Source organism: Dendrobates tinctorius, unplaced genomic scaffold (genome assembly GCF_039654945.1).
Source record: "Dendrobates tinctorius isolate UK_male_01 unplaced genomic scaffold, ASM3965494v1 ptg000111l, whole genome shotgun sequence".
Classification (NCBI taxonomy): domain Eukaryota; kingdom Metazoa; phylum Chordata; class Amphibia; order Anura; family Dendrobatidae; genus Dendrobates; species Dendrobates tinctorius.
Genome location: NW_027361779.1, coordinates 15,602,546 through 15,617,099, shown reverse-complemented (window position 1 = coordinate 15,617,099; position 14,554 = coordinate 15,602,546). Strand labels below are relative to the sequence as shown.

General features: G+C 45.6%; 1 protein-coding gene across 1 annotated transcript in view; it reads right to left on the bottom strand.

Annotated features, from left to right (window-relative positions):
- The window catches only part of NDUFAF4 (NADH:ubiquinone oxidoreductase complex assembly factor 4), a 41,048-nt gene extending 31,528 nt beyond the window's left edge, over positions 1-9,520 (bottom strand). Inside the window, exons 1-2 of the mRNA XM_073589530.1 lie at positions 9,306-9,520; positions 1,440-1,537 (exon numbers count right to left, since the gene is read on the bottom strand). Of these exons, the coding sequence (XP_073445631.1) occupies positions 1,440-1,537; positions 9,306-9,474 (267 nt within the window). The 5' untranslated portion in view covers positions 9,475-9,520. The remainder of the gene's footprint in view (positions 1-1,439; positions 1,538-9,305) is intronic.
- Positions 9,521-14,554: the final 5,034 nt, after the last annotated feature.

The window sequence follows — 14,554 nt, the reverse complement described above, 5'->3', positions numbered from 1 at the left end:
GTCCATGCCTGCAATATGACCGCCTCCAGTCAAGAGCTGCTTTCACAATTTCACTTGTTTTATAGAACATCTTAAATGGCTATTCTGACTCAAGACATCAAAATTATATTGGTGGGGCTCAGCCCTTGACACACCAACCCATCTCCAGTTCAGAGATGCCGTGACGCATGTAAACACTGCAGTCTCTTCAATATTCACACTGCTTTATATGCCTGCAGGCCATCTATATAGCACTAGCCCAAGAATAGGCTATTAATATTCTGATCCCAGGAAACCTCTTTACACATTCAGTCTACCTTTCTATATTTTAGATGGGACGATGTATTCATCATGCACTACACAATGATCAGATGTAGAGCAAATTAAATGTGCAATTAAAAGAGAGTTCAAGTGTTGGACAAGAACAATTGCAGAAGGTTAGTCAAGCAACCATGTCTGTAAGTCCATAGGCACTGTAGCAGAGCCACAAGAATCTCCTCCTACCATCTCCAGTACCTCTACATGAATTGGTTGGGCACTACCAGTTCACTAAGGGCACCAACGTGGCAGTAAAAATGTAGAAGAAAATAATCAAGCACTCCAGGAGATGCAATCAGAAAATTAATTTTGACTTCATTGTAGTGTCGACATAAAGGTACAATGTGTATAACATTTTGGTTATCGGTGGACCTTGCTGAATTCTTATGGTCTAGACTGCAGGTTAAGCTCCTTGATAGAGAAAGGTCGTGACCAGGGTCCATAGCTGATCGAAATGTTGGCCATAAACATATTGGACCTTTACGCCGACACTACAATAAAGCCAAATTTAATATTCTGATTGCATCTCTGAGTGCCGTGGTAATTTTATTTAATTTATTTTACTCCCTTATATAGCGCCATTAAATCCACAAAGTGCTGAGCCCATTGAGGCTCACAATCTAAATTCACTATCAGTAGGTCTTTGGAAGTTGGGAGGAAACCCACACAAACACTGGGAGAACATGCAAACCCTTTGCAGATGTTGTCCTTGGTTGGACTTGAATTCAGGACCCCAACACTGTAAGGCTGCAGTGCTCACCACTGAGCTTCCCTTCTAATAATTGGAAGATGCACTAGGAATCCCGGGAGGAAGAAGGAGGTTCCCAGGGCTTTGGTCCGGTTCCCAGACTACCGGTGTGGCCACTGGACCAGGGTCCAGCATACTGTTTTATTCAACTCCAAGTTCAACTATACTGTGGCTGTTTCTATTACTGCATTGCAGACTAGCGACAAATGCGAATAGGGTAGCAACACTGCTCCTCTCTACCTACAAAAGCAAAGAAAAGACCAAACATCTCTTATAATCTGTTTTGAGAACTGTCAAAATTAAAAAAAAAAAAAAAAAAAAAAAAAAAAAGATACTAATGGCATTCAGGAGGGCATCATTTAAATCGCACCAGTGAAAAATTGCTGACATTTACCTGGGGTGATGGATCTGTGGAGTCAACATATACATCTTTCAACCGTGATAAAAGCTGATCATCTTTTTTGTAAATTTTATCCTGAAAGTCAGGGTGATCTGGAAAAAAAAGTAACTAATCAATGACTTTAAACAAATAAATTATATTTAAAGACAATCCTGAACAACTGCCAACCCAGGTAGAGCTGTAGTATAGAACATTACAATCAAACATAACTTTTTATTTGATTTACTGATGTATACACCCCTTCATGACCAGGTACATTTTCAGTTTCATGCTTTAATTGATCCCCCCCCTTCTTCCAAGAAGCATATTTTTTTTTAATTTTCCCATACACCATTCCAAATGATGGCTTTTTTTTGTAGGGATAAGTTGTAGTTTTGATTCATTTTGCCATTCAATGTACTGAGAAATGGTGACAAATTTTCCAAGGGCTGCAAAAATGACAAAAACTGAACTATTGAAAACAACTGTAAAATGTGGTAGCGTCACCATTTTCTGCGACCTGTAACTTTTATCTTTAATTGTCTGTCAATGGAGCTGTGTGATGGCTTCTTTTATTTCACACTGAGCTGACAATCTTCTGAATGATCATTTTGGGGTAGATACTATATATTCATTACATTTTTTTAGAGGAATCACAGAGACCAAAAAACATTTAGTTTTGTTTTTTTCTCCCTCGTTTCAGTGCTCACTATCCGGCTTTCATTCTTTTTGGTACAGATATGATATGGATAGACAGATATGGATAAATGGATATATAGATAGAGCAGATTTCTAATCTGCTTTTGCTATTGAAAACATTATCTATGAGCTCAAAAACCTTTCAGGTGATGCGGTTTTTTTAAAAAGCTGATCTGCTTTTGCAACTGAAAAACGCATCCTCAAAAAACGCAGGAAAAACGCTGTGTGTGAATGTAGCCTTAGATCAGGAATAGAACAGCCATTTATAGGGCATTTCATAACTTTCCCAAATTACTATGAAAAAATATATTCAGCACATTCTGAATTGAACTACTGTACCCAATTTATTATATATTTTAGGAGTCGGTCCATTTTATACAGACTCCAACTCCACCAAAATGAGCACCGACTACGACTCCACAGCCCTGATTCAGACTAGTGATGAGCGAGTATACTCGTTGCTCAGGTGTCCTCCGAGTATTATGGCATGCTTGAAGATTTAGTTTGTGTCAACGCAGCTGCATGATTTGCGGACAGGCTGAATACATGTGAGGAATGCCTGTTAGAGAATCCTCACATGTATTCAGGCTGTCTAGCAGCCATAAATCATACAGCTGCTTCAACAAAAACTAAATCTTCGAGCACGCCAAAATACTTGGGAGTACACCCAAGCAACGAGTATACTCGCTCATCACTAATTCAGACCCTTTGCTCAGTATCGAGTAGAAGCACCCTTTTGACCTAGTACAGCCATGAGTCTTCTTGGGAATGATGCAACAAGTTTTTCATACCTGGATTTGGGGATCCTCTGCCATTTTTCCTTGCAGATCCTCTATAGTTCTGTCAGGTTGGATGGTGGACAGCCATTTTCAGGTCTCTCCAGAGATGCTCAATTGGGTTTAGGTTAGGGCTCTGGCTGGGCCAGTCAAGAATGGTCACAGAGTTGTTCTGAAGCCACACCTTTGTTATTTTAGCTGTGTGCTTCGGGTCACTGACTTGTTGGAAGGTGAACCTTCAGCCAATTCTGAGGTCCAGACCACTCTGGAAGAGGTTTTCATCCAGGATCTCTCTGTATGGCAACCAGTCATCCTGTCCCTGCAGCTGAAAAACACCCCCATAGCATGATGCTGCCACCACGTTTCACTGTTGGAATTGTTTTGGGCAGGTGATGAGCAGTGCCTGGTTTTCTCCACACATAACGCTTAGAATTATCAACAAAAAGGACTATTTTCATCTCATCAGACCAGAGAATCTTATTTTTTTATAGTCTGGGAGTCGTTCATGTGTTTTTTTAGAAAGCTCTGTGTGGGCTTTCATATGTCTTACACTGAGGAGAGGCTTCCGTCGGGCCACTCTGCCAAAAAGGCCAGACTGGTGGAGGACAGCAGTGATAGTTGACTTTGTGGAACTTTATCCCCATCTCCCTACTGCATCTGTGGAGCTCAGCCACAGTGATCTTGGGGTTCTTCTTCACCTCGCTCACCAAGGCTCTTCTCCCACGATTGCTCAGTCTGGCTGGACGGCCAGGTCTAGGAAGACTTCTGGTGGTCCCAAATGCCTTCCATTTAGGATTATGGAGGCCACTGTGCTCTTAGGAACCTTGAGTACTTCAGAATTCTTTTGTAACCTTGGCCAGATGTGTGCCTTGCCACAATTCTGTCTCTGAGCTCCTTGGCCAGTTCCTTTGACCTCATGATTCTCATTTGGTCTGACATGCCCTGTGATCTGTGAGATCTTATATAGACAGGTGTGTCCCTTTCCAAATCAAGTCCTATCAGTTTAATTAAACACAGCTGGACTCCAATGAAGGAGTAGAACCATCTCAAGGAGGATCACAAGGAAATGGACAGCATGTGACTTAAATATGAGTGTCTGAGCAAAGGGCATGAATACTTATGACCATGTGATATTTCGTTTTTCTTTTTTAATAAATTTGCAAAAATTTCTACATTTGTTTTTTCGATCAAGATGGGGTGCAGAGTGTACACTAATTAGAAAAAAATGAACTTTTTTTGAATTTACCCAGATTCAATGAAACAAAGAGCGAAAAATTTAAAAGGGTCTGAATACTTTCCGTACCCACTGTATATTTTTGGAAAAGGGGCTGAAGTAGACTCATACACTTTTTTTTTGGAGGTGGGTGGGGATCTCCCGAGATCTTGATGCCCAGATCTCCTTCTGCGCATGCGCCGCCCCCCGCATGGTCCACTGCACAGGAGGAAACCATAGAACTGCCGGGTGCTCTGGCCTTTCACAAAATGTCGGGAGACCCCCGCAGCACCGCCAGACACAGGGCAGGGCAGCGCCGCACATTGGAGATATATACACACACTTTAAGATTTTGTATTTACATTTTTTTTTTTCATTTTTAAATACCGTAGTCTTTTAGTGCACTTGAACCGGTGGTTTACATCGCCTATGAAATATACTCCAATATCATGGTGAAACCAACTATATCAGGTGTTAAGACCCTGCCACAGGCAAGTCTTCAAAGGAGATATGACATGGCAAATATAGGGGCATTCAGAAGGCTACCCCCTGCCATGGCACTGTCACTGCCTTGATGACTTTTAAATATCATGGTCACACTTGCCAGCAGCAATTAAGAGGTTAAAGTTATGCGATCGGAGCTAGCTCTGATCATATCCGTTACGGTCGGGTGACAGCTATGTAACACACACGATAGCCCCTCTGCATAGAGCAGACTCCACTCCATACAGTAGTAACACACAGCTGCCATATATGCATGGTGGTGGTCCCTGATGGGATAATTCTATGCACATTTTATTAACAAATCTCCCTTTCTGCATCTCATGCAACAAAAAAATATTGCTTTAAATATCTGTCACTTGGATAACAACTATCTCACTGCTGTTTGACCAAAAAAATCACTGCAGGTTGTGGCTAAAGCCCCTTAGTAGTCAGAATGCCCTAATCATTACTGCATCTTCAAGTGCTGCTACAGATTGAAAAAAAAAAACTTAATGACCTTGCCGACATTTACGTTTTCTTACCCCTACCTAGTTTTTTTTTCCTCCTTACAATGGAACAATTCTGCTGTGCTCCTTTCTGTTCCACAAACCATCCTGGAAAGTGAGAAGCCAGCTAGCACTGTAGGTACAGGTACTTTCTTTCCCCAACATGTATTGGAAGAAGCCAACAGAGGAGGGGCGAGACAGCAGAATGTGTCACTAAAGTTATGATGCTACGTGTTCGGCATTGGGCTGCCTACCACCAGAAATAAGGCCCCCTTCGTGCCTCCCATGAGCAAATAACACTATCAGTAACCATGCTTCCCTTCTGTGCCTCCCACCAGTAACCATGCTTCTTACCTCCTTCCTCTACAAAAGTCTCTTACTTCAGTCGAGAGAAAGTTGAGAAGAGTTTGGGCTCTACGAGATCTCTCTTACCCTGCACGTGTTACATAACGGTTTCATTGCAGGCTGAGAACACCGCCTCACTGTAAGCACAAGTAAAGCCAGCGCTAGCACAGCTCTGTAACGTGCAGGCTATGAATTATTATATTACTTATATGGTATAGTTCACAGCACTTTACAGACATCATCGCTATCCCCATTGGGGCTCAATGTCCGGCCAAGAGGCTAGAAGGCGCCAGCTCAGAGACATGGCTGTCATGTCAAGAGGCTAGAAGGCGCCAGCTCGGAGACATGGCTGTCATGTCAAGAGGCTAGAAGGCGCCAGCTCGGAGACATGGCTGTCATGTCAAGAGGCTAGAAGGCGCCAGCTCGGAGACATGGCTGTCATGTCAATGGGCTAGAAGGTGCCAGCTCGGAGACATGGCTGTCATGTCAAGAGGCTAGAAGGCGCCAGCTCGGAGACATGGCTGTCATGTCAAGAGGCTAGAAGGCGCCAGCTCGGAGACATGGCTGTCATGTCAAGAGGCTAGAAGGCGCCAGCTCGGAGACATGGCTGTCATGTCATGAGGCTAGAAGGCGCCAGCTCGGAGACATGGCTGTCATTCCTACTCTCTAGGCTCCAGTCACTAGGCATTAAGGACACTGCTCTCTCCTAGTTCTCTTCCTATCTCTCTGACCGCTCCTTCAGTGTTTTGTTCTCTGGCTCCACTTCATCTCCTCTTCCTGTCGGGGTACCTCAGGGCTCAGTCCTTGGCCCCCCTTCTCTTCTCTTTCTACACAGCCCCAATTGGACAGACCATCAGCAGATTTGGCTTTCAGTACCATCTTTATGCTGATGACACAATTATACACGTCATTCCCCGACCTTACCCCCTCTGTACTACAGAACGCCAGTGACTGTCTGTCCGCAGTCTCCAATATCATGTCCACTCTCTATCTGAAACTCAACCTCTCCAAAACTGAACTTCTTCTGCTCCCGCAATCTACTAACCTCCCTAAATCGGACATTTCCCTCTCCGTGGGTGGTACCACAATAACACCACGGCAGCAGGCGCGCTGTCTAGGCGTTATGTTTGACACCAATCTCTCCTTCACATCCCATATACAATCTCTTGCCCACTCTTGCCACTTACACCTAAAGAACATCTCTAGAATCCGCCCTTTTCTCACCATGGAAACAACAAAAACCCTCAGTGTAGCATTGATCCACTCCCGCTTGGATTACTGCAACGCTCTATAAATTGGCCTCCCCGTCACTCAACTATCCCCTCTCCAGTCCATACTTAATGCAGCAGCCAGGGTTGTCCATCTGGCTAATCGGTACTCGGACGTGTCCTCTCTTCGTCAGTCATTACAATGGCTGCCCATTCATTACAGGATCCAATTCAAAGTACTTGTTCTCACCCACAAAGCTCTCCACGGTGCGGCACCCCCCTACATCTCCTCCCTCATTTCTATCGGCCTAGCCGATCGCTGCGCTCTGCAAACGACTTTCGACTAACCTCTGCACTAATCCGTACCTCCCACTACCGACTCCAAGACTTCTCCCGTGCTGCTCCTATCCTCTGGAATGCTCTACCCCAAGAAATTAGGACTAACCACAATTTGCATAGTTTTAGGCGCTCCCTCAAAACACATTTGTTCATAGTGGTGTATCACATTCACTAATCAAAGTTATTCTATGTGTAAGTGTGCGTGTGTAGCCCATTCACTATATCATCCATCCTTCACTCCTTCAAGATGGCTGGACCTTCATTGTAAATACACCATTGTAAATACACACCTGTACTCTGTATCTCCGTCATCTCATTGTAGATGGTAAGCTCTCACGAGCAGGGTCATCTTATTTCGTCTTATTTTGCTTTAATTATTGTATTGTTAACGTTGTTACTTATGGCTTGTGTTTTGAAACTGTTAAACTGTAAAGCGCTGCGGAATATGTTGGCGCTATATAAAGATTATTATTATTAAGTCAAGAGGCTAGAAGGCGCCAGCTCGCAGACATGGCTGTCTTGTCAAGAGGCTAGAAGGCGCCAGCTCGCAGACATGGCTGTCTTGTCAAGAGGCTAGAAGGCGCCAGCTCGCAGACATGGCTGTCTTGTCAAGAGGCTAGAAGGCGCCAGCTCGCAGACATGGCTGTCTTGTCAAGAGGCTAGAAGGCGCCAGCTCGCAGACATGGCTGTCTTGTCAAGAGGCTAGAAGGCGCCAGCTCGCAGACATGGCTGTCTTGTCAAGAGGCTAGAAGGCGCCAGCTCGCAGACATGGCTGTCTTGTCAAGAGGCTAGAAGGCGCCAGCTCGCAGACATGGCTGTCTTGTCAAGAGGCTAGAAGGCGCCAGCTCGCAGACATGGCTGTCTTGTCAAGAGGCTAGAAGGCGCCAGCTCGCAGACATGGCTGTCTTGTCAAGAGGCTAGAAGGCGCCAGCTCGCAGACATGGCTGTCTTGTCAAGAGGCTAGAAGGCGCCAGCTCGCAGACATGGCTGTCTTGTCAAGAGGCTAGAAGGCGCCAGCTCGCAGACATGGCTGTCTTGTCAAGAGGCTAGAAGGCGCCAGCTCGCAGACATGGCTGTCTTGTCAAGAGGCTAGAAGGCGCCAGCTCGCAGACATGGCTGTCTTGTCAAGAGGCTAGAAGGCGCCAGCTCGCAGACATGGCTGTCTTGTCAAGAGGCTAGAAGGCGCCAGCTCGCAGACATGGCTGTCTTGTCAAGAGGCTAGAAGGCGCCAGCTCGCAGACATGGCTGTCTTGTCAAGAGGCTAGAAGGCGCCAGCTCGCAGACATGGCTGTCTTGTCAAGAGGCTAGAAGGCGCCAGCTCGCAGACATGGCTGTCTTGTCAAGAGGCTAGAAGGCGCCAGCTCGCAGACATGGCTGTCTTGTCAAGAGGCTAGAAGGTGCCAGCTCGCAGACATGGCTGTCTTGTCAAGAGGCTAGAAGGCGCCAGCTCTGAGACTGATGGCTGTCTATCAACACCAAGTGACAGCTGCAGCCGCTGATCAGCCTCAGCCTTTACAGTTCTGTCCAAGCGGAAGAACAGTGGTTCTCCCATGAAAGCAGCAGCAGACACACGACGATGTTGATGTCAACTGACCAAAGGAGGGCTCAAGGCTGAGATGGGAGGATTGCTGACAGTCCGGGAGGTCAGTTACGGAGATTTATATTTTATGCTGCACCCTGGTATTAATAAGGGCTTGTTCACAAGCAGACAACTCCTTTACAAGACTCTCATGTCAATGAGGCAGCGCGGACCCCCAGGCTGCATAATGGAGGGGTAATATCTCCCCTTCCTAGTTAAGGATTATTCCCATCCCAGACACCACCTGTGGAACTGCTATTACGGGATCAGACGAGCGCAAGTTAGCTCTGCAACCCCATAGGAATACATGGAGGTTATGGGACCAGTGTAGTCAGCCATTTCCAATGGGCAAGACAGGATGGATTGATTCCTGACAGGCAGAGCTGGGAATAACCCTTTACAGGGGTAACAGCACTTATCTCCCCTGATAACGAGGACTAAGACCCCTTGATTCTAGAGCTGTGACGCCAGTATTCTCCACCATCACCTGACCTACAGGAATAGCTAACATTCAGGGGGAACGTCTATTCTTATGTGTAAAACCATGACTTGACCTCCACACACTGCGCACAAGGACTTCATCTCCCAGCATGCTCTAGTACTACGCTACTTCCGGGTGGTGAACGCATCGCTCACTGTATACAGCGCGCACAGTCCTAAGTGACGAGTCTGCGCAGCGCCCCCTTGTGTCGGTGACGCGGAAGGTCATGCACATGAGTCACCAGACACTTACTAGACATGGCAGCCTGTGCGGCCTCTTTGGTGCCCGGGTGCGTGGGCGCCACGCTGGGCTTGTCCTTGGCGAGCAGTCGGTGTGCCCGGCTTTCCACATTGAAGTTCTTGAATGCGCGGACGAGGTTTCCTCCCATGTCTGCTACAGCCGGTAGGACCGAGCGCAGCATGTCACACAGCAGCACGCTGGCGCCGGGCGGGCTGTGATTGGCTGTGCTGTGGTGACGACTTCCTGCTCCTCCCCCCTGTCACAGCGGCACGTGCATGGGGACCGGAGGCTCACGGGTCACACGGATGGTGGCGCTGTGCAGGCTGGGCTGTGTGCACACGTGTCTGTAGATCCGCAGGTATTGTCTGCGGCTTCTGTCGCGGGTGTACAGAGATAATCCGCTGAAAAAGATGCAACTTCGCCTAGATTTGGGGATGGAGACTCCACAGCGGCTTAGGCTATGTTCACACGTGGCGGTTTTAACCGCGCGATTTTGCCGCGTAAACGCAAAAAATAAGCATCCCATGCTACCCTATGGGATTCCGCAATGCTGTGCTAATGCTGCAGTTTCTTCCACAGCGGAATCGCTTTGCGGTAAAAACCACAGCATGCTCATTAATTTCGCGGAATTGTGGCGATCCCGCACCCATAGGAATGCATTGTTCCGCTTACTTCCCGCGTGTGGCTGTGCACACCTTGCGAAAAGTAAGCAGAACATTTGCGGATGGTACCCACGGTCCGGAGGAGAGGAGACTGTCCTCCGGGCTTTGGGTACCATAGCCCTGTAAAAAATAGAATTTAAAATAAAAAATATTGTTATTCTCACCCTCCGACGTCCCACGCTGCCTTCCCGCCTCTCTCCACGCTCCCGGTCCCAGTAATCCTTTGTGAGCGATGACGTCCGTTCTCGCGGGATCGCGACGTCTCGCGGTCATTCGCGCGACGTCGCGATCCCGCGAGAACGGACGCCATCGCGGTCATTCTCGCAAAGGATTACTGGGACCGGGAGCGTGGAGAGAGGCGGGAAGGCAGCGTGGGACGCCGGAAGGTGAGAATAGCAATATATTTTTTTTTAAATATTTTTTACATCCTATCCTTTACTACTGATGCCGCATAGGCAGCCTCAATAGTAAAAAGTTGGTCACACTCGTCAAACACTATGTTTGACGAGTGTGACCAACCTGTCAATCAGTTCTCCAAGCGATGCTACAGATCGCTTGGAAAACGCTAGCATTCTGCAAGTTAATTACGCTTGCCAAACGCTAGTTTTTCCATGGGAAAATTGCAGGAATTTAAAATGCGATTTTCCCGCAATTCAGAATTCTAGCGGTAATTTCCACGAGAGTTCCGCTACGTGTGAACTTAGCCTTACAGTGTCATTTTTGGGCAGGCATTCACCAGCGCCACTGACGTGGAAAATCACTACATCCACGACAGAAACTGTAGATGATCCCTGCGGATATTGTTACAGATCTGGAAAACAACAAAATATATAGATGAAAAAGCTGCAACGTATTTGTTTTCCAGCTCTTGGCAAATATACAGTGGTTTGCAAAATTATTCAGCCCCCTTGTCTCTTTTTACCTGTATTGTTACATTGCAACCTGTGTTTAAATATGCTGCATTTGTAATCCGATTTGTGTGTGATGCATCAGCAGTAAATGGTCAAAGTTGGAGACGTGAAAAAATAGAGTAATAAGTTAAGTTTATGGGATCAAATAACAAAAATTGGCATGAGCATATGTATTCACCCCTTTGGTTAAGAAGCCCTTAAAAAATTATGGTGCAAGCAATTACCTTCATAAGGCCGGGGTCATACTTGCGCGAAACTCGCACAAGTCTCTCGCATCTCAATACCTGGCACTCGGGAGCGGAGCACTCAGCTGCATAGAATTACATATAGCCGATCACACTGGTGCTGATGGCAGTGCCGGGTATTGAAATGTGAGACGTGTGTGAGTTTCTCGCAAGTGTGACCCCGTTCTAAGTCACATGCTTAGTGAAAAAAAGTCCACCTGTGAGCAAACTAACTATTAGATGGTCCATCAGTATATATACACTACCGTTTCAAAGTTTAGGGTCACTTAGAAATTTCCTTATTTTTGAAAGAAAAGCACAGTTTTTATCAATGAAGCTAGCAGTAAATGATTCAGAAATACACTCTATACATTGTTAATGTGGTAAATGACTATTCTAGCTGTAAACGTCTGGTTTGTAATGCAATATCTTCATAGGTGTAAAGAGGCCCATTTCCAACAACCATCACTCCAGTGTTCTTATGGTACTTTGTGTTTGCTAACTGTGTAAGAAGGCTAATGGATGGTTAGAATACCCTTGAAAACCCTTGTGCAAGTATGTCAGCACAGCTGAAAACAGTTTGGCTGATTAGAGAAGCTATAAACCTGACCTTCCTTTGAGCTAGTTGAGAATCTGGAGCATTACTTCTGTTGGTTCCATTAAACTCTCAAAATGGCCAGAAAAGAAGAACTTTCATGTGAAACTCGACAGTCTATTCTTGTTCTTTGAAATGAAGGCTATTCCATGCAAGAAATTACCAAGAAACTGAAGATTTCCTACAACGATGTGTACTGCTCCCTTCAGAGGAGAGCACAAACAGGCTCTAACAAGAGAAGAAAGAGAAGTGGGAGGCCCCGCTGCACAACTGAGCAACAAGACAAGTACATTAGAGACTGTAGTTTGGGAAATCGATGCCTCACAGGTTCTCAACTGGCAGCTTCATTAAATAGTACACGCAAAACACCAGTGTCAACGTCTACAGCGAAGAGGCAACTCCGGGCTGCTGGCCTTCAGGACAGAGTGGCAAAGAAAAAGCCATATCTGAGAGTGGCTAATAAAAGGAAAAAATTAATATGGGCAAAATAACACAGACATTGGACAGATGAAGATTGGAAAAAAGTGTTATGTACAGACGAATCCAAGTTTGAGGTGTTTGGATCACACAGAAGAACATTTGTGAGATGCAGAACAACTTAAAAGATGCTGTAATAGTGCCTGACGCCATCTGTCAAGCATGGTGGTGGTAATGTGATGGTCTGGGGTTGCTTTGGTGCTGGTAAAGTGGGAGATTTGTACAAGGTAAAAGGCATTTTGAATAAGGAAGGCTATCACTCCATTTTGCCATGCCATACCCTGTGGACAGGGCTTGATTGGAGCCAATTTCATCCTACAACAGGACAATGACCTAAAACACACCCTCAAATTATGCAAGAACTAATTAGAGAAGAAGCAGCTGGTATTCTATCTGTAATGGAGTGGCCAGCGCAGTCACCAGATCTCAATCCCATTGAGCTGTTGTGGGATCAGCTTGACCGTATGGTACGGAAAAAGTGCCCATCAAACCAAACCAACTTGTGGGAGGGGCTTCTAGAAGCATGGGGTGAAATTTCTCCAGATTACCTAAGCAAATTAACTGCTAGAATGCCAAAGGTCTGCAATGCTGTAATTGTTGCAAAGAAAGCATTCTTTGACGAAAGCGTAGTTTGAAGGAGAAAATTATTTTAAATAAAAATCTTTTCGAACCTTGTCAATGTCTGGACTAGATTTTAAATTCATTTGGCAACTCATTTGATTACGTATATACTCGTGTATAAGCCGACCTGAGTATAAGCCGAGGCACCTCATTTTGCCAAAGAAAGCTGGGTAAGCTTATTTACTCGAGTATAAGCCGGGTATGCATTTTCCCCTCATCCCTGTCCTGGTATCACAGTCATCACATAATATCATGTAATAATGGTATAATCACCGGTGACACTGAGAAAGCTCCAAGTGTCAGAGCGACCCCATAAACAGGGAGTACACATAACAGTACCAGAGTGCCTCCATAAGCATTCAGAGAGTACACATAATATCATAGCACCCCCATAAACAGTCAAGGAGTACATAAAACAATGCCAGAGCGCCCCATAAGCAGTCAGGGAGTACACAAGCAATGCCAAAGAGTACATAACAGTACCAGAGTGCCCTTAGAAACAGTGCCATATTGTCCCATGTCATAGTGTCCCCATAGACAGTTTCAGGCAGTACACATAAACTGTACCAGAGTGCCCCATAAGCAGTGACAGAATTCCCCCATAAACAATGCCAGAGAGTACACAAACAGTGCCAGAGTGCCCCATAAGCAGTGCCAAACAGTACACATAAACAGTGCCACAATTCCCCATAAGTAGTGCCAGAATTCCCCCATAATCAGTGCCAGAATTCCCCCATAAGCAGTGGCAGAGAGCACACAAACAGTTCAAGAGTGCCCCATAAGCAGTACCAAACACTACACATAACCCCCTCCCCTTCTACTCACCCTCCTGGCTTCCCTGGATCTCCATCTTCCCTGCATCTCTTTTATCCCTGGGCTAGCAGCTCTTCCTGTTCCTTTGCAGAGCGGTCATGTGACTTGGCTCATTAAGGTAATGAATGGGAATGGATATGCATCCATATTCATGACCTTAATGAGCGGGGTCACGTGACCGCTCTGGAAAGGAACAGGAAGAGCTGCCAGCCCGAGGATAACAGAGAGAAGCAGGGAAGATGGAGATCCAGCTACGGAGGATGAATATTGATGTATGACTCGTATAAGCCGAGAGGGGCGTTTTCAGCACAAAAAATTGTGCTGAAAATCTCGGCTTATGCACGAGTATATACGGTAATAAAAGTATGAGTTTTAATGGAAAACACAAAATTGTCTAGGTGATGCCAAAATTTGGAACGGTAGTGTACACCTTTTCTGAAAGGCCACAGAGGCTGCAACACCATTAATCAAGAGGCACCACTAACCAAACACCATGAAAACCAAGGAAAACACCAAACAAGTCAGGGGAACAATGTTGAGAAGTGCAAGTCATGGTTGGGTTATAAAAAAATACCCCAATCTGCGATGATGCCTCGGAGTACTATCAAATCCATTATCAGATGAAAAGAACATGGTGCCACAACAAACCTGCCAAGAGAGGGCCACCCATTAGAACTCTCAACCTGGGCAAGGAGAGCATTAATAGGAGAAGCAGCACAGAGACCAAAGGTAACCCTGATGGAACTGCAGAGTTCCCAAGCAGAGATTGGAGTATCTGTCCATATGGCCACAGTAAGCCGTAAACTCCATAGAGGTAATCTTTATGGAAGAGTGGGTAGAAATAAACCTTGTGCACAAAAAATATAAAGCCTGTTTTGCTAAAGACATGTGGGAGACTCCTTAAATTTATGAAAGAAGGTGCTGTGGTCAGATGAGAAAAAAAATTGAATTTTTTGTC